The sequence below is a fragment of the Salmo salar genome, chromosome ssa04, assembly GCF_905237065.1.
Source record: "Salmo salar chromosome ssa04, Ssal_v3.1, whole genome shotgun sequence".
Taxonomy (NCBI): Eukaryota; Metazoa; Chordata; class Actinopteri; order Salmoniformes; family Salmonidae; genus Salmo; species Salmo salar.
The window spans coordinates 25,783,986-25,810,123 of record NC_059445.1 but is presented as its reverse complement, the minus strand read 5'-3'; the positions used below and the strand labels follow the sequence as shown (position 1 = coordinate 25,810,123).

Sequence of the window (26,138 nt, the reverse complement as noted above, 5' to 3'; positions counted from 1 at the left end):
GTACTGGCCCCCCGTGGGAATGGAACCCACAACCCTGGCGTTGCAAACACCATGCTCTACCAACTGAGCCACAGGGAAGGCGTACAGGAAGTGCCCTGTCTGGCAATTTGTTGTCCTTCTGTTGCATCTCTATCGACATTACAGCATCTGTGCTGTAACGTGACACTTTCTAAGGCTTCCATTGGCTCTCTAAAGCCGCCAGAAAGTGGAATGGGGTGTTTGCTGTCTCTGGGCAAAGTACAGCAGCTCTGTTTGTGTGGTCAGCCTGGGGACAGTGAGACTGGAGACGCGCGGTCACGAGACTTCTCAATTTTTTTCTTTCAGCCTTTGAATGAATACAACGTTGCCCGGTTGGAATATTATCGCTATTTTACGAGAAAAATAGCATAAATTGATTTTAAACAGCATTTGACATGCTTCTAAGTACGGTAATGGAATATTTAGATTTTTTTTGTAACGAAATGTGCTCGCGCGTCACCCTTCGGATAGTGACCTGAACGCACGAACAAAACGGAGGTATTTGGATACAACTATGGATTATTTGGAACCAAAACAACATGTTGAAGTAGAAGAAGTCCTGGGAATGCATTCTGACGAAGAACAGCAAAGGTAATCCAATTTTTGTAATAGTAATTCTGAGTTTAGTGAGCCCCAAACTTGGTGGGTGTCAAATTAGCTAGCCTGTGATGGCCGAGCTATGTACTCAGAATATTGCAAAATGTGCTTTCGCCGAAAAGCTATTTTAAAATCGGACATAGCGATTGCATAAAGGAGTTCTGTATCTATAATTCTTCAAATAATTGTATTTTGTGAACGTTTATCATTAGTAAATTCACCGGAGGTTTTCGGTGGGTATGCTAGTTCTGAACGTCACATGTTAATGTGAAAAGCTGGTTTTTGATATAAATATGAACTTGATTGAACAAAACATGCATGTATTGTATAACATAATGTCCTAGAAGTGTCATCTGATGAAGATCAAAGGTTAGTGCTGCATTTAGCTGTGGTTTGGGTTTATGTGACATATATGCTTGCTTGGAAAATGGCTGTGATTATTTGTGTCTATGTACTCTCCTAACATAATCTAATGTTTTGCTTTCGCTGTAAAGCCTTTTTGAAATTGGACAATGTGGTTAGATTAACAAGAGTCTTGTCTTTAAAATGGTGTAAAATAGTTGATTGTTTGAGAAAATTGAATTGTGGTATTTTAGTTGGTTTTGTATTTTGCGATGCTGTTGGCTAGGGGTTCCGCAGGCGGAACGGGGTTCAGGTTAAAGCTGCAATAAGGTTAAAGCTGCAATAACCTTTTGGGCAACCCGACGAAATTCACATAGAAATGTGAGTTTTAGTTTCAATGGGGGCTGCTAGCTAAATATGCTAACAAGCGCAAACTAAAATAAAGAAACTGCTTGTCTTTGCAATCTAACTTATAATAGGTATACATAGGTAGGAGGCTGTCATTTTTGGTAAGTTCGGAGATTTACAAGCGAATGTGAATGAGAGACATTGAACAAAGTTGACGCATGCTTGTCTGAAGGAAGAACAGTACTGGCTCTGGAGCAGCATGTGTACACGCTGTGTCTGTGTGGACTCCGCTCGGAGAAGAGGGGTGGGGGAGCAGATGGGCAGAGAACTGAGAGGAGAAAAAAAAAAAAACGCAAGGAAGATAGCAGCAGCTGTACAGATTTCTCAAACACGGCAGAAAGCTAACACTATGATGCCCCGTTTTCCTTATTAAAATCCTGAGAGGCAGTGCTGAGGTGCCACCCATGACTGGGAGCCCCATAGGGCGACGCACAATTGTCCCAGCGTCGTCCGGTTTAGGGGAGGGTTTGGCCAGGGGATTTCCTTGACTCGTCGCACTCTAGCAACTCCTTGTGGCAGGACAGGCGCCTGCAAGCTGACCCCTCTCGTTAGTTGAATGGTGTGGCTGGCTTCCGGGTTAAGCGAGCAGTGTGTTAAGAAGCAGCTGCGCTTGGCGGGTCATGTTTCGGAGGACGCATGACTCCGCCTCTAGCGAAAAGACAAGATCATCAACTACCAACTTGGATATCACGAAATTGGGGAGAAAAGGAGGGGGGGTAATGTCATTTCTGCTCGGTCTCAGACTAATTTTGTGCTTCAGTTGCACTTCTCCACCGAGAAAACAGACTGTGTAGCTACTTTTCTCCTCTAATTTTCAATGTAGACTACATTTAAGCAAAACATTAGGAAATGTAGCTGGCTACATTCTTTCTTGGATAAACATTAGAAAAGAAGCCAAGTATATGAGCTTACTATGAAAAATTGTGGCTGCCAGCCAAATAGCATTGCACTTCTGTTATCCGATGAAAATGAAGTAATTTTCTGCTGAATATGTTGCACCAATGCATTTTCTGTGAAGGAAAAAAGTTGCACGCCCCTGATCACTGTATTGAAGCAACAAAAAAAATTTGCTACTTTTAATACACTGAACCAAAATAAATGCAACATGTAAAGTGTTGGTCCCATGTTTCATGAGCTGAAATAAAAGATCCCAGAAATGTTCCATATGCATGAAAATATTCTCATTTTGTGCACACATTTGTTGACATCCCTGTAAGTGAGCATTTCTCCTCTGCCAAGATAATGCATCCACCTGATAGGTGTGGCATATAAAGAAGCTGCATGATCATTGTACTGGGACAAAAGGCCACTTAAATGTGCAGTTATCACAAACACAATGCCACAGATGTTGAGGGAGCATGCAATTGGCATGCTGACTGCAGGAATGTTGCCAGAGAATTTAATGTTAATTTCTCTACCATAAGCTGCCAATGGCCATACAGCCACAGGCCATGTGTATGGTGTCGTGTGGGCGAGCAGTTTGCTGAAGTCAATGTTGTGAACAGTGCCGCATGATGGCTGTGAGGTTATGGTACTTGCAGACAAGCTATGGACAACAAACACAATAGCATTTTATCAATTTGAATGCACAAAAATACATTGACGAGATCCTGAGGCCCATTTTTTTTTAAAGGTATCTGTGACCAACAGATGCATATCTATTCCAAGTCATGTGAAATCGATAGATAAGGCCCTAATGAATTTATTTCAATTAAATGATTTCTTCATATGAACTAACTCAGTAAAATTGACATTTTAGGCATTTAGCAGACACTCTTATCCAGAGTGACTTACAGAAGCAATTAAGGTAAAGTGGCTTGCTCAAGGGCACAGATTGTTCACCTAGTCAGCTCTGCGATTTGAAGCAGTGATCTTTCGGTTACTGGCTCACCTGTCAATACACAGTTGGACTCACCTGCTCCCGCTTTCTCCCATCGTGTTATTGGCAAACAAACATGACTGGTTCAACTGTTCTGGGGAACTACAGTAAGCTTCATAATGTGAAATGAAGAACGTGATCTGTTCTCCTAGTTGACTGCAGGTGTTTAAAGTAGCTACAAATATGATAGTTTATTTAAAAAACTTCACACAAATAGTTTAAACTATTGAAAAACAATCCCGTGGTCATTTCCAAATACCCCAGTATACCGCCCATGAATGGAAATAGCAGAGCGATTTCTGCATATTGCACCTTTTTAAAACCAACCACAGTGCTTCACATGAGACACGGTTCTGCCATGTCAAAAACGTGCCCGTGTCTATTTTTTGTGTGCTGTACTGTAGCTTTAAAAAAGGGTCCATCTGAAGTCCATCAATTTTGTGACTTAAATGAATTACATGTAACCATTGAATCTTGAAGAATATAACCTATAAATGCCTCATGAGCTTAGTTGAACTCTCCTATCCCATCAGAATCCAAAACATGCGCTTGTTTTACTCGAATGTTCGTAAACACTGTATAGCCTCAAAACATGATAAAAACTAGTCCTTGCATTGATAGCTTGGTCTATACATTTGAGAGTTGTTCCATTTCTCCAGCCCATCCCTCAGCTTTTTAGTCCAACAGTGGCAGGGAGCTCTGTTGTTTAAACTGCCGATTGCCGCTTTACCAAAACGATGCAATGTTATCAACTGCATGATCGAATGGGGCCCTACAGAGTTTAAGAGCTTTACTTATCAAACTGCTTAGACCCATAAAGCCAGAATCATAAAAATGTGTCTTAATGGTAAACAGTCCAGGTTTAGACTAGGCCTATACCTTCCTCTGTCAGTGTCGAGCCTCCGCCCTATTATACGATAAAGCCTTATTTTATCAGGTCAACTCAAGAATGGGGTGAACAGAGGTCAGTTCTGATCAATATTGGTCTGTTAAGCATAACCCATCAGTCCTATCTGCTTTTAAAGGGTTTGCATTCTAGTGATAACGACTAGCCAAATGGTTTGGTCAATGATAGCGCTTCAATCTCTCCAGTTCTAACATCAACAACACGTCAGCTCAAACAGCAGAGCATGCTCAGGCCCTGTGGGACATTACCAGCTGGTGGCTGCTCACACTACATAGCTTAATAAGGTGATTTACAGAGGCAAGTCCACACGTACACAACATATGCAAACCAAAACGCGCCTAATAGTCTACACCTAAGTCTCGAAACACCTTTGAGCTACAATAATAGACCAGGAGAAACAGAGAATTACATGCATTATGCCGATCACAGTAAGACACACTGCCTTACTACTATACCAGGACTACCCCACGCATACTTGGCCCACTTCCATATATTAAACAGTTGTGCGGCGACCCTTTTAGCAGACACATGGTAGCCTGTGCACACAGAAGACTCAAAGGCCTCTGCCCTTACAACACCAGGGAAACCCACTAATCCCAGTTTATTATGGACACGGACCACACAAGCCACACACACTCTCCTGCACTCACCAGCCATTCAGCCCACAGGTGCAGTAGCTAGTTAAGACTGTTAGAGGATTAACAAAAAAATGTAATTCCCTCATGTATATGGAGCCAGGGAAAAGGACAAGTCTCAGTGTACAGTAAGCATCTTGTGGGAACAATAACAAATGGAGTTGAAGTGGAGCCCTAGTAGTGGTGGGGGCAAGCAACGGGCATATGGGGGGGATGCTGACGTGGGGGCTTTTTCAATCCTCCTTGTCGCTAATCCTCAGCATGGGTCTGACTACATATGGCAGTGTTGGGCCCACAGCCAGTCAAATGACCCCTCAAGAGGAGCAGGAATTTCTAAGGGTGTAACGAATACCCCAGAGCCCTCCTACAAAGCCCTAAGAGGTATGGCCCTATAGATTACAGGGACAAGGAGGGCGGCCCAACCACAGAGCAGATCCAGCACTGTCTGGAGACTGCAGTGGAGCTAGCACCAGCCAAACTACTTTTACTGGCCATGAGTGCTGTGTGTGCCCAAATCCAAAATGGCACCCTGTTCCCTAGATATTGCACTTCTTCTGAGCCCAGTGGGCTCGGTTTAAAAGTAGTGCACTTTGGGACAAAGCCTGTGTGCCTGCTCTCCTAGAAGGGCTAGATGAGCCAGAACCCCACGGGTACGTCAATCATTCAAATGAGCTAGCGGTCAGTGAGGTGTTTTGTACATGGAACAAGTGAAGAGGATTCCTGCAGGGTGTAAAAGATTACTGTAGTATGCACATACAAAGAGTCCTCGCTCTCTCTGATTTTAAACACAAGCGTGGTCTGGCCTACCATTGGTCAGAACCACTCCCTGGGCCTGCAAAGCTGTAAACAACTGACCAAGTCTCTCGTCCTCCTCCAACTCCCTTCAAATAGGCACATGCCAGAGCAGTAAATTAGGGAAAGACCAATGTCAACCAGCCAAAAACAGGCCTGTCCAATTGGAAACAGGAAGAAAAGGAGGAGCAGAGCAGAGAGGAAAATAGGGTTCTGCCAAGTCAAGCATTGCAAACCCTAAAAACAAAAATGTGCTACCTAACAAGCAAAGGTAACGTTATACCTCTCTAATTAGCTAGTACTGGCCACATGCATTTTGACATTTATAATGCAGTGATCTGTGGTCTGAGACCATGTAGGTTGTCACTGACTGTATAGGGAACTGAACGTGCTAGAAACTAGTTTCTCTACTTCAGTGTGGTTTGTTTTTTTACATAAAAAAACCCACAAGTGTCTATCATAGGCAGCCTAGCTGTATGGAGAAGTGCTTTCTGTAGCCATAAGTGTCCAGCTATGTCCTTGAAATGTTTGAATCCATCAACTATTACTTTTTGAATCCACAAATCGCATTTAAATGTGTGGCAAGTTTCTGCATGGCAATGACTGATGCAAATAAGACGGGTCCATTCTGCGCTCTATATTTAATGCAGACTTCCCCACCAGCACTCAGACAAAAATATTACTAGCTCATAGGCTACCCCCCCAGTCAAACTCATTTTCTCTCAAACACTCTTAACAGTATTACAGTAACCTTAGTAAATTAACCAGAATAAAAATAAAACACTAAACAGCAGGGCAGACAGCAGATCCTCCTAAAAGCTTTGGGCTTGATCCAGGTCAGCGGGAAACTTTGCTGGCAAAAACAACCCCTTGTATTCCTGTGTTAGTAGCCTGTAGGCTACATGGGTAATCGTGAGATTAACTCCCACTATAACTGTAAACGGTATTCAGTTGGCCTTTGTTTGTGTGAACGAAATTAGGATCTCTAACTGAAACTGCCCCCCCCACAAAATGTTATGACATTGCTGCTGGCTCGCCTGCCCTCTCTCTACACTAATGTTGCGAGCGTGTGTTCAGTCTGTCACGTATAGAATATCCTAGCCTACTCATTGGTGATAGGCCCTGCTTTACTGACGTTGCGAGACATTGCAAGCCAGGAAATATAGCATTCCATTGCGAGATACAGCTTTTGATTGCTGATAGGCCTATTACACGGTCCTGATTCAGTCTGTCTGGTGGCCGACCTGCCTATAGGGCAGGTAGCCTAGGTGGTTAGAGCGTTGGGCAGTAACCTAAAGGTTGCTGGATCAAATCCCCGAGCTGACATGGTAAAAACTTTGTTCTGCCCCTTTACATGGCAGTTAACCCACTGTTCCCCGGTAGCCAGTCATTGTAAATAAGAATTTGTTCTTAACTGACTTGCTTAGTTAAATAAAGATTAAAATATAAACGCAGCAAAAAAATAAATGTACTCACTGTCAACTTTCAAACTTAACATGTTCATACAAATATTTACACAAGATTCAACAACAGAAACTTAACAAGCCACTCAAATAGGGCTTCAGAACCTTTTCCGCTAGGAATCGACTCATCTTTCTACTAAATGTCTTGGTAAGTGACAGTATTTAACTAACTTTAAAGTACTTTTTTAGGAAAGAGTGGTCGGTGAGCAGGCAGCAGGCTAGCTGCACGCAGGCAGCTCAAGATTATTTGATTGACAGTTCTGGTCGCCTAGTGATGGACGGCATTCCTTTCAGAAGCGGCATTGCTTTACAGACAAGTAAAATAGTTTCGAAGTACCACTGAACGGGCATCTCCAGAGAAGCTTTCGTGTTGTTGTTAAAAATCCATAGTGTACACTTGTCGTAGCCGAGGTGCATTCAAGGGTATATGACTGCGGTAGATATAACTTCATTGCCCGGCCTTAGCGGTCCTACATACGTAACAGGACCATTATTCTGCATTGTGAATTGACATGGGATTTTACGATTTTTTTTACTTCACATTTTAAGAGCAAAAAATGTGCAGTTTAAATGTTTAAAAGTAAAATTGTTAATTTGTCACATACCTAGTGTGTGTACACTGTTTACGCTTGGCACTGGCTTGGACGTGGTGAGAGGCTGGGGCCTTAGGGGTCAGTGGAGCTGGGAGAATTGACCCAGTTCCAGTCGTAATGGCTGCTTTGTATGAGGTGATAGTGGCAGTTCAGTAAGGTCCCTCACAGCCAAACAGATTGGAGTCAGCGGGGTAATGGATGCAAAGTAGGTTTGAAAAACTCTGTAAACTTTCTCAAAACGCCTGGTTGGAAGATGAACAGAATCAGGAAGGAATAGGCAAGAAATCCAGGAACCCTCCAACCAGGATTTCTAGAAAACCTGAGGATTTTGGTTAAGTTACCAAAGTTTTGCAACCCTAAAGACAAGGCAAAGGAGGGGGCCTTCACATGATGAAATGCAGTCCAAAACTGCTGTCCGACATGGCCGTGTTCAGTGTGGAGAATTTGTTTTCAAACCAGGTGAAATGGGGAGATGCTACTACCTAGACCTACAACACAAATTGATTTATGTTGCTAAATGTATTTATACGATGTGCCCTGCTGAACACGAACAAGCAAATTGGGTTAAGGAGGGAGAGGGAGGGGTCTGGTTGGTTGATGGTTCTGTCCGGGGGGGTGGCGGTGTTCAACTGTCAGTAAGGGGTGGACAGACAGGATTGTCCAGACAGACGAGTTGACTGGGCTTAAATGGGAAGATAGACCTATTATTGTTGTTTTGACCTCCTTTAAATGACACATTGTTTGAGAGTAAATAATCGTTGGCACTAAAAAGAGCCAATGAGGCTCAATGTCTTTTGCTTAGACTTAAGCTGCATCCCAAATAGCATAAGGTGATAGGGAATATGGTGCCATTTCGGACAGGCTATATCTTTTTCCAGCTGGGTTTGTTTTTGGTCCTCATTTGAAATTAAGCGGCCGTTTCAGTGCAGTGCACGCTCCATTATGCTTTACTGTTCAGCCTATATTTACCTCAGGACTACTATCTATATAAATGTTCTGCTGACAGGTAGTACCCTACAATGCTGCTAAAATAACACTGCAGCCTATCACGTTAATACTCCATAGGCAGGTTGCTGCTCCATTCAAAAGCTGGGTTACGTTCCACACTCGCTTCAGACAATCATAAAATAAAGACATGCCATAGCAAGTATATTATCAGAATGTCAACAAACAACTATACTACTAATAATTCAAATGCAATTTGTTGCAGTTGCTGCTAGGCTATATGTAAGCAGTGGTATGGACGTTGCATCATTTCAGGGGTGAAATAATTTCACTGACAGTTGTGTTGAACTCAATAGACCCACATAGGCCTCTGTTTGCGGGAGGGTTTTTACTCCAACCCACACAAAGGCGTCTTTGACAGGGAGTGTTACCACCACAGCAGCTGAGCTGTTTAATCAAGCGCGACAGGCCTTCCTCGAGTAGACTTGGGCCAACAGAGTTCATATGGAAGAGCAACAACCCATATGTGCAGATGTATTGACCACTATGGGAAACCACTATGACTCAAGCATGGAGTGCACCTTTAAAGTGCATATTCCTTGCACTTTCTTGTCTTATATGGGAGGGGGGAGAGGGGGGGTTGTATTATGTACAGTCGTGGCCAAAAGTTTTGAGAATGACACATATTACATTTCCAAAGTTTGCTGCTTCAGTGTCTTTAGATATTTTTGTCAGATGTTACTATGGAACACTGAAGTATAATTACAAGCATTTCATAAGTGTCAAAGGCTTTTGACAATTACATGAAGTTGATACAAAGAGTCAATATTTGCAGTGTTGACCCTTCTTTCTCAAGACCGCTGCAATCCACCCTGGCATGTTGTCAATTAACTTCTGGGCCACATCCTGACTGATGGCAGCCCATTCTTGCATAATCAATGCTTGGAGTTTGTCAGGATTTGTGGGGTTTTGTTTGTCCACCTGCCTCTTGAGGATTGACCACAAGTTCTCAATGGGATTAAGGTCTGGGGAGTTTCCTGGCCATGGACCCAAAATATTGATGTTTTGTTCCCCGAGCCACTTAGTTATCACTTTTGCCTTGTGGCAAGGCGCTCCATCATGCTGGAAAAGGCATTGTTCATCAACAAACTGTTCCTGGATGGTTGGGAGAAGTTGCTCTCGGAGGATGTGTTGGTACCATTCTTTATTCATGGCTGTATTCTTAGGTAAAATTGTGAGTGAGCCCACTCCTTTGGCTGAGAATTAACCCCACACATGAATGGTCTCAGGATGCTTTACTGTTGGCATGACACAGGACTGATGGTAGTGCTCCCCTTGTGTTCTCCGAACAAGCTTTTTTCCGGATGCCCCAAACAATCAGAAAGGGGATTCATCAGAGAAAATGACTTTACCCCAGTCCTCAGCAGTCCAATCCCTGTACCTTTTGCAGAATATCAGTCTGTCCCTGGTGTTTTTCCTGGAGAGAAGTGGCTTCTTTGCTGCCCTTCTTGACACCAGCCCATCCTCGCTGTGCATGCAGATCCACTCACACCTGCCTGCTGCCATTCCTGAGCAAGCTCTGTACTGGTGGTGCCCCGATCCCGCAGCTGAATCAACTTTAGGAGACGGTCCTTGCGCGCCCTGAAGCCTTCTTCACAACAATTGAACCGCTCTCATTGAGGTTCTTGATGATCCGATAAATGGTTGATTTAGGTGCAATCTTACTGGCAGCAATATCCTTGCCTGTGAAGCCCTTTCTGTGCAAAGCAATGATGGCACGTGTTTCCTTGCAGGTAACCACAGTTGACAGAGGAAGAACAATGATTCCAAGCACCACCCCCCTTTTGAAGTTTCCAGTCTGTTATTCGAACTCAATCAGCATGACAGAGTGATCTCTAGCCTTGTCAACACTCACACCTGTGTTAACGAGAGAATCACTGACATGTCAGCTGGTCCTTTTGTGGCAGGGCTGAAATGCAGTGGAAATGTTCTTGGGGGATTCAGTTCATTTGCATGGCAAAGAGGGACTTTGCAATTCATCTGATCACTCTTCATAACATTCTGGAGTATATGCAAATTGCCATCATACAAACTGAGGCAGCAGACTTTGAAAATGAATATTTGTGTCCTTCTCAACTTTTGGCCACAACTGTACTGGTGTGTTTTCTTAAAATATTTTCAGTAGATCCGAGTGATTCACCCCAACAACAAAAATTTGGTTCAATTACTTCAATTCCATTTAGTTTAGGAGAGAAATCATGCCAAGACCTATGTGGGACGCTGGGCTGAAGGGAGTTGTAGTTTTCATTAAGAAAATATTCAGTCTAGTTCAGCACAATAATGTGGTAATTAACTACAATGACCATAATCCATTGCGCCCGTTTCCCCCGGCTCGGACCGAGATGAATACACTTATGCCTGCTATGTTAGACACCCGCAGACCGCATGAGAGAGGAACAACACAACCAAGAGAGGGATAAAGACAGTTCGTAAAAGTATGCCCGATCTACTTTGAAGAACTAGTAAAATGATTGTCAGACCGCTCTGCAGCATGCCTAGCTAAATAGGAGGACTAAAGACAGTACAGTATGGGGAGCACAGAGAATGTTGTGTGGCTGTTTGATTGCTACTGCCTGCGCAGACATGAGATGACTGAGTTGTTAAAAATAACACTAGTTAAATAAAAAGAGTAATATACACAACTGAAACTGTTATTTCATAGTAATTTCCATGTTTTTGTCATTATGAATGAAAAAATAAAATAAAAAATTGGAAACCAAAATGACAAAGCATGGAAATTACTATGAATGAGGTTGTGTGTTGCTAAGCAACACTGAGAAATTCCAATGTATATACTTTACAAATGGCAATAACTTGAGTATTTTCACACGTGACACTAGAATGAAACCCTGGGTTTAATTATGCTTAACACTTGATGGATTTAATATTCATGAATAAAATATTTTCACTGAATTGTAATCATTATTTTAATCCTTATCAGATATTTCAAGTAGGAACTGTAGGTTGGTTTTGGTAATACTGAACAAATGACAATTGCAACCCGATCTCCAAACCATAGTAATGTGTATATACTATAAATAAAAAGGGCATCCATTTCACATTAGTACATTAAGCACATGCATTACGTCAAGTATTTCTATTGGTCCATATAGCGAGCTGTACATGCCCACGTTACTAATCTTGTAAGGCTTGATGCTGCATTAGTAACCAAGTGGGAAGTGAGAATTTCCCAACAGAGTTAGATAGGACTCTAGATAGATAAAACCCAATTTGGCATGGACATTGCCCTTGAGGGCTTCCACCATTTTAAATGGTGGACTGGGTGGGCCAACTGGGTGGGCCTTCCCATCGGTGAATGACGGATCACATGATTCCATCCAGTTCATCAGCCAATGAATTATACACGTGAGCAAACGTTCCATAAATATAGGTGGCATTAAATCACTAACCTTGTTTGAAGAGGTATAAAAAGGCAACATACTGGCAGTACACACCCTTGCAGTTTTTTTTGCCAACTAATAGAAGTAGTAGATAAGGAAAAGTACTACTTCAAATTTGTGCTCAGACGCCATAATGGGACATGTAAAGATGATGGTCATCAGTCTTTACCACATAAGACTGGGGGGGAAAGAAAACATTTGAACGGCCCTCCAACTGGTAATTCCTTGTGGGAAACGTATTTATCGTCGCTGAACTCCAACTTCTCCCACATGGCGACCTCTGACGTCACCTAAGGAAATTACCTTGATAAATGCAACTACAAAACATTTTTAATGCAATCTATTCATACGGTTTTTGAACACTATAATTTGTTTACAAGCCTGATATCTGTACTTTTAGTTTATGGTTGACCACAGCTTGTTGGCCATTATCCAAATTGGGTGTTTCTCAATGAGTTCAAAGCTTGCAAATGCATCCAACTGGTATTTACGACTTGAAATGGTAAATTACCACCTCCCACTTGGAGCTGAAGGATGATCGACTAGTTTCCCCACTAGTATCTACCAGTTGGAGGGCCGTTCAAATAGATTTTACCCAGTTGTATGGGGCAAACATAGAGAATGAGAGATATCATCTTTGTATATGTCCCATTATGGCGTCTGTGAGCACACAGACAGCGTGATTGAGGCCATCTCCATTTTGAAGTAGTCAATTTTCTTCTACTATTACAAGTTGGCAAACAAACTGAAAGGGTGCATACTGCCATCCAGAGTTGTTTGACCACGTATAAAGCCAAGGATGGCGATTTACTGACACCTACAGTTATGGAATATTTGCCTCACAAGCATAATCTATTGGCGGATCCCTCCTGATGACCCAGATGGAATCATGTGATCCTTCCTTCACCCATATGAAGTTCCACCCAGTTGACTACTTTAAAATGGTAATGCCCTCAATGTCCATGCCAAAACCTGTTTTATTAATCTAGAGTATCTTACTTTATGGTGGTAAATTCCCACAGGTTATCAACTCAGCATGAGTAGTCAGTCGTAGGTTACACAGGGTTGTGTTTCTGTCTACTAATCTCGATTTTTTTTTCTGAGAAAGACAATTATTATGTAGAAGTCCATAGCCACATGAAACAGCATGTCTTCGGTCAATGCAAGACGTCATGCGACCATTTTGCTACGTGGTCCAGCAAAAATAAGGCAGTTTATACAATTTAAAAAACATTACAATACAATCAGACTGTGTGCCCCCAGGCCCCTACTCCACCATTACCACATATTCAGTACAAAAATCAATGTGTACGTGTGTGTGTGTATATGCGCCTATGTTTGTGTTGCTTCACAGTCACCGATGTTCCTTAAGATGTTTTTTTTTAATCAAATTTAACTGCTTGCATGAGTTACTTGATGTGGAATAGAGTTCATGTAGTCATGGCTCTATTTAGTACCGTGCGCCTTCCATAGTCAGTTCTAGAGGTCGACCGATTAATCGGAATGGCCGATTAATTAGGGCCGATTTCACGTTTTCATAACAAATCAGTAATCGGTATTTTTGGTCACCGATTTACCGATATTTATTTTTTAACACCTTTATTTAACTAGGCAAGTCAGATTAAAAACACATTATTTTCAATGACTTCCTAGGAACGGGGGTTAACTGCCTTGTTCAGGGGGGATTTGGGGATTCGTTTTTGCAACCTTCCGGTTACTAGTCCAATGCTCTGACCACCTGCCTTACATTGCACTCCACGAGGAGCCTGCATGGCAGGCTGACTACCTGTTACACGAGGGCAGCAAGAAGCCAAGGTAAGTTGCTAGCTAGCATTAAACTTATCTTATAAAAAAAAAAATCAATCTTCACATACTCACTAGTTACCTACACATGGTTGATGATATTACTAGTTTATCTAACGTGTCCTGCGTTGCATATAATCAATGCGGTGCCTGTTAATTTTTAATCGAAACAGCCTACTTCGACAAACGGGTGATGATTTAACAAGCGCATTTGTGAAAAAAGCACTGTCGTTGCACCAATGTACCTAACCATAAACATCAATGCCTTTCTTTAAAATCAATACACAAGTATATATTTTTAAACCTGCATTGAAATTGTCACGTTTCTTGCGTTCATTGCACGCAGTCAGGGTATGTGCAACAGTTTGGGGCGCCTGGCTCGATGCGAACTAATTTGCCAGAATTTTACGTAATTATGACATAACATTGAAGGTTGTGCAATGTAACAGGAATATTTAGACTTAGGGATGCCACCCGTTAGATAAAATACGGAACGGTTCCGTATTTCACTGAGGGAAAAAAAAAATTGGTTTTCGAGAGTTTCCAGATTCGACCATATTAATGACCTAAGGCTCGTATTTCTGTGTGTTATTATGTTATAATTAAGTCAATGATTTGATAGAGCAGTCTGACTGAGCGGTGGTAGGCAACAGCAGGCTCGTAAGCATTCATTCAAACAGCACTTTCGTGCGTTTTGCCAGCAGCTCTTCGCTGTGCTTCAAGCTGTTTGACTTCAAGCCGGGTGGGTATAATTTGTGGAACGTTCCAACAGGAATCTATTCCAAAAACTTCGTAAATAACAAGGTTGCCAAAAAACAGTGGTCTATTTCATTGCGTTTTTCACTCATCCCATTTATTCCGAAAAATGTCTGTCCTCACTCTGATTGCCTATGGACAAACATTAAGAATAAGCTACGTGGTGAGTTGATGCCTATTCGGCAGCTAGTTAGCTAGGTTTGTATGCGTTGCTACTTTGTATGCGTTGTTGGTTGGCAACCTTTTACTTTACGTTTTTTGGAACAGATTCCTATTGGAACGTTCCACAAATTATACCCACCCCTTCAAGCCTATCAACTCCCAAGATTAGGCTGGTGTAACCGATGTGAAATGGCTAGCTAGTTAGCGGGTGCGCACTAATAGCGTTTCAAACGTGACTCGCTCTGACACTTGGAGTAGTTGTTCCCCTTGCTCTGCATGGGTAACGCTGCTTCGAGGGTGGCTGTTGTCGATGTGTTCCTGGTTCGAGCCCAGGTAGGAGCGAGGAGAGGGACGGAAGCTATACTGTTACACTGGCAATACTAAAGTGCCTATAAGAACATCCAATAGTCAAAGGTATATGAAATACAAATCATATAGAGAGAAATAGTCCTATAATTCCTATAATAACTACAACCTAAAACTTCTTACCTGGGAATATTGAAGACTCATGTTAAAAGGAACCACCAGCTTTCATATGTTCCCATGTTCTGAGCAAGGCACTTACATGTTAGCTTTCTTACATGGCACATATTGCACTTTTACTTTCTTCTCCAACACTTTGTTTTAGCATTATTTAAACCAAATTGAACATGTTTCAATATTTATTTGAGGCTAAATAGATTTTATGAATGTATTATATTAAAATAAGTGTTCATTCAGTATTGTTGTAATTGTCATTATTACAAATAAATAAAACAAATAATCTGCCGATTAATCAATACCGGCTTTTTTTGGTCCTCCAATAATCGGTATCGGCGTTGAAAAATCACAATCGGTCGACCTCTAGTCTGTTCTGGACTTGGGGACTGTGAAGAGACCTCTTGTGGCATGTCTTGTGGGGTATGCATGGGTGTCCGAGCTGTGCGCCAGTAGTTCAGACAGCTCGGTGCATTGAACATGTCAATACATGTCAATCTCATAAATACAAGCAGTGATGAAGTCAATCTCTCCTCCACTTTGAGCCAGGAGAGATTGACATACATATTATTAATATTAGCTCTCTATATAGATCCAAAGGCTGTCCGTGCTGCCCTGTTCTGAACCAATTGCAATTTTCCTATTTTTTTTTTTTTTTGTGGCACCTGACCACACAACTGAACAGTAGTCCAGGTGCGACAAAACTAGGACCTGCCTTGTTGATAGTGTTAAGGCAGAGCAGCGCTTTATTATGGACAGACTTCTCCCCATCTTAGCTACTGTTGTATCAATATGTTTTGACCATGAGTTTACAATCCAGGGTAACTCCAAGCAGTTTAGTCACCCCAACTTGCTCAATTTCCACATTATTTATTACAAGATTTAGTTGAGGTTTAGGGTTTAGTGAATGATTTGTCCCAAATACAATGCTTTTAGTTTAAGAAATATTTAGGACTAACTTATTCCTTGCCACCCACTCAAACTAACTGCAACTCTTTTTGTTAAGTGTTGCAGTCATTTCAATCGCTGTAGTAGCTGACATGTATAGTGTTGAGTCAGCCGCATACATAGACACTCTGGCTTTCCTCAAAGCCAGTGGGAATTCATGAGTAAAGATTGAAAAAAGTAAATGGGCCTAGACAGCTGCCTTGGGGAATTCCTGATTCTACCTGATTATGTTGGACAGGCTTCCATTAAAAAACACCCTCTGTGTTCTGTTAGACAGGTAACTCTTTATCCACAACATAGCAGAGGGTGTAAAGCCATAACACAAGTTGCCAGCAGCAGACTGATTGATAACGTCAAAGGCCGCACTGAAGTCTAACAAAACAGCCCCCACAATCTATTTATCATCCATTTCTCTCAGCCAATCAGTAATTTGTGTAAGTGCTGTGCTTGTTGAATGTGGTGCCATCCTTCTCTATAAGGCTGTTGAAAGGTTGTCAATTTGTTTACTGTAAAAATAACATTGAATCTGGTCCAAAAAAAATAAAAGTTAACTAAGGGGTGGTAACAGGCTGATTGGTCAGCTATTTGAGCTAGTATATTGGATTTACTATTCTTAGGTAACGGAATGACTTTTGCTTCCCTCCAAGCTTGAGGGCACACACACTCGTAGGCTTAAATTGAAGATGTGGCAAATAGGAGTGGCAATATCGTCCGCTATTAAACTAATTTTCCATCCAAGTTGTCAGACCCCGGTGGCTTGTCATTGTTGATAGACAACAATCACTTTTCCACCTCTTCTACACCAACTTTACAGAATTTAAAATTACAATGCTTGTCTTTCATAATTTGGTCAGATATACTTGGATGTGTAGTGTCAGCATTTGTTGCTGGCATGTTATGCCTAAATTTGCTAATCTTGCCAATGAAAACAACCATTAAAGTAGGTGGCAATATCTGTTGGTTTTGTGATGAATGAGCCATCTGTTTCAATGAATGATGGAGCCGAGTTTGCCTTTTTTCCCAGAATATAAATAAAGAGTTTCCAAAGCTTTTTAACCATCATTCTTTATGTCATTTATCTTGGGTTTATTGTGTAGTTGTGAAGGATGATTAGAGCTTGTTTACAAATCCGTCCCATTCAACATAATGAATGATGTGCAATGTCATACACGTTGTATTTAACTAAATATGCATAAAAGTTATTTGGATGTTCGTTGAAGTATTTTTCAAGTAGCCCAATAAAAAATGGTATTGCACGGAACGGATTGCGCTTCTGAAAGGGGGCGTGGTGTTGTTTGACAACATGAACATTGAGTTCGTCGTTTGACCGCATGCTTATGCAAAACAATGGGGTTTGTCAGGGTATTTAGTGTTTAATCAAATTACCGAGATTGATTAAAAACATATAGCATTGGCCAAAAATTAAAGCAATGTTGCATCAATGTTTATGGACATTCCAGACAAGAGGTACAGGAAACGTGTTCTTCAAAGCAGTAACGTTAATCACACAACATCCCTGAATACAAATAAATATGTAGACAAATGAACGTAATTTAAACATTTGACAGGACAGTATATAACTGTTAGTGATTGATTGCGCAACAACGGTGTACTACAGCATGTCCATTGGCGAAAGGCTAACGTATCTGGCTAGCCAGTTAGGTAACAAGATGTAAAGAGGAAGGCAATGCACTACAAAAACACACGTTTCGAATGGGTTAAATATTAGAGAGAGTGTTCACATATGCTCAGCAAGACAGTGGGTCCATAAAAAAACTATACATACTCAAATGTGTCGTTCAGCAATTTGTGTGTTGGCCGTCGACCCAACTTGCTATCTAGCTTCATTGCTAACTGGCTCGCGCTAGTACAAGTGCTAGAGCACGAGAGCACATGGTGGAGTGTGGCTGGAACTGCAACCCAACCCTTTGAGACAATAGCGAAGTGGGCAAACATGATTTCCTCGTTCAAGCCAAACGATTTTACTGCCTTGAAATAAGCATGCATTCGTGCATATGCTATTCAAATAACTCACCATCATGCTTTTGAACGGTGGTCCATGTCTCCCCTTCAGTCGCCATGGCGCTGTCTTGAAATGGTTGTTTACCGTTTAATAGCAATCCCCACCGTTTGGTCTGTCACGAAAACAAATAGCAGAAACGTGCAAAACACCGTGAACAAACAAAATGTGCATCTAAAGTATACACTGATGTTATGCACATGCATGACAAATTGTGAGAACGTTCATCCTCACCCTCAGACAGTTTGCTTGCTCGCGCTATATAACGTCAGCTATAATACCCCAAAAATATGAAATGCTGTAGCAAAATTAATGTCAAATAAATTCGACACTTTATTTTTATGAAAGTAATATATAACTCCTACTCCTTTCACAATAAATCTGACAAGAGAATGAGAAAAGAGAACTAGTTCGTGCACCTTTCCGCAGCGACCTGAAAATAAACAAAGTCTGTTTTTAACTTTGGAACGTCTGTCTTAACATCACGTGAAGAAAGCGCGAGCGGGGAGTGGTTAATACATGGGCAAGTCCTTATCTGTTCTGGCCAATCATTTGGGGTTAGTGTTATCCGATATCCTTGGGACGTCCCTACCCTAAACCCTAAACTTAACCCCTACTGTTACCCTAATCATAACGGACCTAACCGTAACCATTTTTTATTTCAACTTCAATGGGGTAGGGTCGTCCCATGGAACCGAGATTGCAAGGACCAATCATACAGCAGTACAATATAGACAGGACAATGGAGGTGATATATTTACAATCATAAGCAACAATCGATACATTTCATGAAGCTTGACCAGACTACTCATAGCATGTTTCAATGCTGTTGAAACATGCTATGAGTAGTATGTTTTTTTTTAACCTTATGGTGTTCTAGCAACATTACACCACAAAATAATTATCTGCTTGCATTTGTAAACTAGGAATGAATCCTATGTATGAATGAACAAGGCAGCTTTAATTTGCATACAAATGTAGTAACACATAATCATATGCTCTGATGTACACACGCAGTTGCTTTTAGTACAACTGAGCAAGGCACATTAAATGCAAAGCCTGCATAGCGGCATTCTCATTTCTAACAAATAGCTCCAGTGGCAAATGTGAGTGAGGTATGGCTTCCTCTTCCTTCACAGTTGGATTGGGGTCAGAGTCAGACTTGTGTCTCTGACCTACTGATGACACCAGCTCCCCGTGAATATCCTTGTTACTGGTTCATTTCCAATATATTTTATATAAACACAAAAAAATCTAGCTAAATGTTTATCAAATCCATATAAACAATTGCTTGATTTAAGCGAATTGGAGTCAATTTAGCCCTGGTCATGGACCACAGTCCCACTGCTCTGCAGCCTGATCTGAGTAAAAGCTTGCTCCCTGTTTTGCACCTAGGGGCCAATGACAGGAAAGGACCCAGGGTACAAACACTCAGTGAGCTCTGGCTGCGTGGCCCTTACAGAGCTTTATCGACTCTGTTTACTTGGAGAGCCACAGAAGTATAAAACGTGTAGCCATTGGTGCTTTAGAGACAAAGATGGGTGAAGCTAACACCTCATTGGGCAGTACAAGTGCATCAAAGCTGGGACCAAGAGACTGAGAAACAGCTTCTATCTACAGGCCATCTGACTGTTAAACATTAATAACTAGCTAGCCTCCGCCCGGTACCCTGCCCTGAACCTTAGACACTGCACTCTACCCTGCACGTTAGACTGCTGCTCTATGTACATACAAAAACATATAAAACATATTGAAATACATAAAACACTGAAATCAAGGCAGGGAAGGAGTGCAATAGAGCATTGAATTTCAAATGAATACATTGACCAGATTGGATATGATTAAGCTAGAGTTTGATGACATTAGAGTGAAAGAGAGACAGACAGAAAGAGAGAGAACCAAGATAGTATCAGAGAATGAAACAGAGGGTAAGAGAGATATCTTAGGTTGAATAAGGGAGCCTATAGTTACCCTACAAATTATTGACGAATGAATCAATCAACATAATAGAGATGACATACTGCATGAATAACTTTTGAATTACAGATGCAAAGGCCTACATGATGCAATGCTGCATAAAGCAAGCTCAGCCCTGTTATTGGATCTATTGTCCAATCATAAAGGTTGTCTCTTTTTCTGTGTAAAGGGCCTAGGGTGACCACATTTGATATATTAAAATGCAGGACGACACAGGATGATTTTGCGGGACATTCACGGGACAGTCTCGCCCACATGATATTTTTTGAGGAGGCAGCACCGACAGATGTAGCTTATTGAATCTCATTATACACTGAACAAAAATATAAACGCAACATGCAACAATTTCAAGGATTTTACTGAGTTACAGTTCATATAAGGAAATCAGTCAATTGAAATAAATTCATTAAGCCCTAATCTATGGATTTTAATTGACTGGAAATACAGATAAGCATCTGTTGGTCACAGCTACCATAAAAATAAAGGGCGGTGGATCAGAAAACCATTCCATATTTGGTGTGACCACCATTTGCCTCATGCAGCGCAACATATCTCCTTCGCATAGATGGGTGGTGACATGCTCAATGTGCGGTGACATGTCTAGTGAGTATGCAGTCCATGGAAGAACTGGGGCGTTTTCAGCTTCCAGGAATTGTGTAAAGATCCTTATGACATGGGGTCGTGCACTATCATGCTGACATAGGAAGTGATGGTAGTGGATGAATGGCATGGCAATGGGCCTCAGGATCTCATCACGGTATCTCTGTGCATTCAAACTACCATCGATAAAATGCAATTGTGTTCATTGTCCGTAGCTTATGCCTGCCCATACCATAACCCCACCACCACCATGGGACACTCTGTTCACATAGTTGACATCAGCAAACTGCTCTTCCACACGACACCATACACGCTGTCTGCCATCTGCCCGGTACAGTTGAAACCGGGATTCATCCCCGAAGAGCACACTTCTCCAGTGTGCCAGTGGCATTTGAAGGTGAGCATTTGCCCACTGAAGTCGGTTACGACGCCGAACTCCAGTCAGGTCAAGACCCTGGTGAGGACGACGAGCACGCTCATGAGCTTCAATGAGATGGTTTCTGACAGTTTGTGCAGAAATTCTTTGGTGGCTGGTCTCAGACATTCCCGGAGGTGAAGAAGCCAGATGTGGAGGTCCTGGGCTGGCGTGGTTACATGTGGTCTGCCAAATTCTCTAAAACGATGTTGGAGGCGACTTATGGTAGAGAAATTAACATTACATTCTCTGGGCAACAGCTCTGGTGGACATTCCTGCAGTCAGCATGCCAATTGCACTGTGGTGTTGTGTGACAAAACTGCCCATTTTAGAGTGGCCTTTTATTGTCCCCAGCACAAGGTGCACCTGTGTAATCGTCATGCTGTTTAATTAGCTTCTTGATATGCCACACCTGTCAGGTGGATGGGTTATCTTGGCAAAGCATAAATGCTCACTAACAGGGATGTAAACAAAATTTGAGCGAAATAAGCTTTTTGTGTGTATGGAACATTTCTGGGATATTTTATTCAGCTCATGAAACATGAGACCAACACTTTTACATGTTTACATTTAAAAATGTTGTTCAGTGTATAATATGCATAACATGCATCCTCCAATTGCAACGTCTACCTATGCCCATACATATTCTCTTAAGAACAATATAAAGCCTTCCTATATTTTGTTTCAATCCAATCACATTCTGCCTAGTGGCGCGCGGTTGAGTTTTGGCCACATGAGAAAAAAAGTGTGACTATTCAGCTAACCATCCTAAAATCTCATAAGAAATTAGGTGGTGTTATTGGTGTAACAGTAACGTTTTATACAATATTATTAGATTTGTTTCTGTTATGTAGAATACTAATGAATCATTATGTGATCTTCCAAGGCGTTGATTCAGCTTTGATTTAACTTTACTCACACCATTGTAAGTGGTGGAGAGACACTCGGGTGCGCTCCAGCAGCACTACACCCTCCGCTACACCAAATGAGCTAATTGAATCGCACCTAACGAACTCTTTTGCCTCGCACAAAATGTGTTCATGCAGAAACGAGAGACCACATGTGTGACTGTTTTATGAAAATCTGGGAATATTTGTCCAAAGAAACATTTCTGGTTGGTCTCACGGAATGTAAAACAGTTAGGAAGGGATATTTAAAAAACGAGATTGAGTGAAGTAGCAGCAAATATGTTGAATTAACAACTAATGAGCATTGAGAGGCTCACAAATGTCACAAAATTACCGTATTTCATTAATTCTAATACCGCTAATTACCTAGGCCTACTTTTGTATCGCTTCATCAGAAGCACGCTTTTTGTAAGTAGACCTAGTTAGTCCCAACTCAAATCAAATCAAATCTATTTATATAGCCCTTCGTACATCAGCTGATATCTCAAAGTGCTGTACAGAAACCCAGCCTAAAACCCCAAACAGCAAGCAATGCAGGTGAAAGAAGCACGGTGGCTAGGAAAAACTCCCTAGGAAAAACTCCCTAGAAAGGCAAAAACCTAGGAAGAAACCTGTCCTCCAAGTTTAGCTGTAAATAGAAATGTCATTGGTTGACGATAGGCCTATGACATTGGCCTACCTCTAGTCTTGCGCTGCGCAGAATATCAGATCTCAACAATGGAGAGTTATTTAAATGTCACCATTAGGCCTACCCCACCTTGTGATATATATCTTGTCATAAGCGCAACGTGATTCCAAGAGACAGGTTGGAACGTCTATATAGGACAAATCAACTTTTTTCTAAATAAGTGGCGTTTGAATTTGTTGATTTAATGCGGGACATGATTGATTGGTTGCGGTAAGTGGGAGGAAGGGCCACAATGAGGGAGTGTGTGTGTGTGTGTGTGTGTGTGTGTGTAATGTCCAATGATATTTTTTCCCCCTTTTTCGTCACTTTTTTTTATTTATAGATGTCCCTGATGGGTTCCTGGCTTTCTCCAATGACCTTCCCACAGATTTCTATTACCTTATTCAATCTGACTAGTGTTCCATAGAGCACAAAACCACCCAACAATATTAAAAGATAGGATGGACTCTATATAGCATTGATAAAACGACATCACGCTAAACAATGTCCTCCATATGCGCTGCATATACATATAATAACTTCTCACAGCACAGGTCGGGCTCCACTATAACATAGAAGTTTCTGCAGCCCACTCAAACACGCGCCATCTTCTGGTGCCAATATGTCTGGCTATTGAACTCTCTCATCTCCCTGACCTTGGCCAACTGACCTCTGATTGGTTGCCATGTTGCTGGGCAACTATTATTCTGATGCCAGACATATTTAGCCAATCAGCTGCAGCCAATTATCTGGTTTGTATCGATTAGGCTACTTTGACCTGTCTCCACCAGTAAATGTGCCCTTCACCTCAGAACTTCTCCCATCCAAGGAATTCCACCTGTGGACACCTTTTTGTTCTACAACCTCTGGACTCCTTAGTGTCACTGCCCATGTATGTGGACTTTGTGGAGCCAGAGTGCCTTCATTACTTCAAGTTATATTCTCCAACATATTGTATATTCCTGTTCCCTATATGTAACAATCCCTTTATTACATTGTCACTAGCCAACTATACCTAACTGTTTGCCAGTATAACTTGGTTAGTATTTCACCTGTATGTAATATGCCATGTTACATCGCCTGTTTTGTACACTTTTGGTTGAGTTATAATAAGTAGGCCTATTTTGGTTGTTGTCTAATTAGTAACACCAAATATGTTATATATGTGATAACACCCTTGCCATTGAAACATATAGGCCTAAAATGTACCGCATCCAATGCGACTACCGCTTCCAGTTGTCATTATTGTCATGTGACCATTCCAAGATGGCGGCTCCCATAGCCTAGTTTATATTAGCATGCTAGTGTAATTAGCCACATAGCATTCCTGTTAGCATGCTAACGTTCTAATTTATGCTTGTTTATGTATGGATTTATATTTTTTATAGTGTTATGTTTTAGCTTACACTGTTCATAATGTATTAGCCTTCTGGCTATATTAGCTTATCCCTTTCTTCAAAACTATGGGCCCACCTTACCCGGGTGGTGCTCTCCTTTCACGGAGGTTTAAAGCAGTGTTCTCAAAGGAAAAATGCCCATCACTCAGTAGTGTTCGTCATTAATCCCCATGAATTGAAATAGGCCTACCTTGGACATTGACGTGACAAACAAATTTAAACCCTTCAAAGTAATTTGTTACCTAGATTATAATGGTCTACACTAACTATTATTGCAATGTTATTTAGATATATGCTATTAAAAATGGTTTTATCAAGTAAAAAACCTGACGTGAGAAATGCATAGACATTAAAATTATGTTTGATATGCCCTGAGGAGTATTAGGAAAAAATCGCGTGGGTTGTACATGCAAATACTGAAAGGCGCAAAAGATGCGACTCCGGTGGGACTCGAACCCACAACCTTTGAATCACTCCTCAAGTGCTTGACTAGAAGTCCAATGCGCTATCCATTGCGCCACGGAGCCACCTGTTGATAGGTTACGCGCTAGCTAATATAAAGCAGTAACGATGCTTTTCGTATAGCTTTTGTGTGTACACTAGTTACTAACGACGTCACAATGGTCGCGTGAAAGAAGACAAGTGTAGATGTCGAGTGCTGTTTTTGTGTACATACAATAAACAACTCAGTTAACAAAATACAATGCACTCGACATCTTGTTTTTAAGTGAATAAAGTATAATCTACATTAGCCCAGATAATATTGCCGTGGTATGCATTGAGTAACAAATTACATTTGCTGGTGGCTGCTGGCCGAGATCTGAAACAGCTTAAATTTAGCTTGACACGGACGAGTTTTGCAGTAAATGGAACAGAAAGGGACAGCTCTTTCGCATTGTCAATAGAGAAAGAATCACATGTTGTTTAGTGAAACAAGTGAATATATAGCGCTAGCTGACATTGTGAATATGAACAGCTGACCACTAGGTTGGAACAGAGTTTTAGAAATGTGTTGAAATAACATACGTGTCTCGCTGAAGCAAGAGCCCGGATAGCTCAGTCGGTAGAGCATCAGACTTTTAATCTGAGGGTCCAGGGTTCAAGTCCCTGTTCGGGCGATGCTTTTAATATTTTTACCTGCTAAATATTGCTGGACAATCTACATTTCGTTAGCTAACTAGGCGGCTGAACGAGAATTTTGCACTCACAGGCACCTTGAAGACCCCGCCTAAATTGTATTCTGTGTTTACACTAATTCGTTGTATTCATAAGGTTCGTTTCTTATATTTACCAGTTTGAAAGGCCTCCAAGCTGTAATTATGTAATAATTCAATAAGTCAATAAGAAATAAAGAATAGCAGTCTACTTTTACAGGATTTGATTGGAATATCACTTTCGGGAACTCTGAACGTTTCTCGATGTGGGGCTCATCTGGGCATTTCCCAAACATGCCGCTAGGTGGAGACATTGAACATGTACTGTTTGTCTTTTTGGGCTGACAAAGGCACCTTTTCAGTACACAACACAGATGCGCGCGACTTTTGGCTACATAAAGAAAGCCATCGCCATGGGCCCCAATTCAACGTAGCCTAGAATTACGTTTCTATTACTTCTAAACTAAATACATTTGAGTTCTCATAGTGACTGTTAAAACGACATTGTCAGCCTAAGGTTATATTTGGTGGTGATCTTTGCAAAATTATTTTGGATGTAGCAGTTAGCTAGAACTCTAACGCTCCATTGACAGTCTGTAGCAAGTTACCCCGAGACATTTTACTTGAAGTTGACGTGCTTAAGTATAATGCAGGTGATTTGCAATGACATTCATACAAGAATTACAATCCAAAAGTTGTGTGAAATGCACTCATAAGTAACGTAACGTTAGATGAATGTTTTTTTTCTCTGCAGTTCTATGATAACTCCCGTCTTCTGCACCAAACTTGCAGTAGTCACCCTAGTGTGGCAATG

General features: G+C 41.4%; 1 protein-coding gene and 2 non-coding genes across 4 annotated transcripts in view; 1 reads left to right on the top strand and 2 right to left on the bottom strand.

Annotated features, from left to right (window-relative positions):
* The window catches only part of LOC106602769 (programmed cell death protein 4), a 36,917-nt gene extending 18,188 nt beyond the window's left edge, over positions 1-18,729 (bottom strand). Inside the window, exons 1-2 of one of the 2 annotated variants that reach the window (XM_014195613.2) lie at positions 18,441-18,729; positions 18,222-18,321 (exon numbers count right to left, since the gene is read on the bottom strand). In XM_014195613.2, coding sequence (XP_014051088.1) covers positions 18,222-18,267 — 46 coding nt within the window. In that variant the 5' untranslated portion in view covers positions 18,268-18,321; positions 18,441-18,729. The remainder of the gene's footprint in view (positions 1-18,221; positions 18,322-18,440) is intronic. The other variant, XM_014195614.2, reaches the window with a different exon arrangement.
* A 5,876-nt stretch (positions 18,730-24,605) lies between these two features.
* trnar-ucu (transfer RNA arginine (anticodon UCU)) lies at positions 24,606-24,697 on the bottom strand. The gene is given in 2 exon segments: positions 24,606-24,641; positions 24,661-24,697. It is a non-coding gene; the product is annotated as a tRNA-Arg (tRNA).
* Positions 24,698-25,215: 518 nt separating this feature from the next.
* trnak-uuu (transfer RNA lysine (anticodon UUU)) lies at positions 25,216-25,288 on the top strand. The gene has a single exon. It is a non-coding gene; the product is annotated as a tRNA-Lys (tRNA).
* Positions 25,289-26,138: the final 850 nt, after the last annotated feature.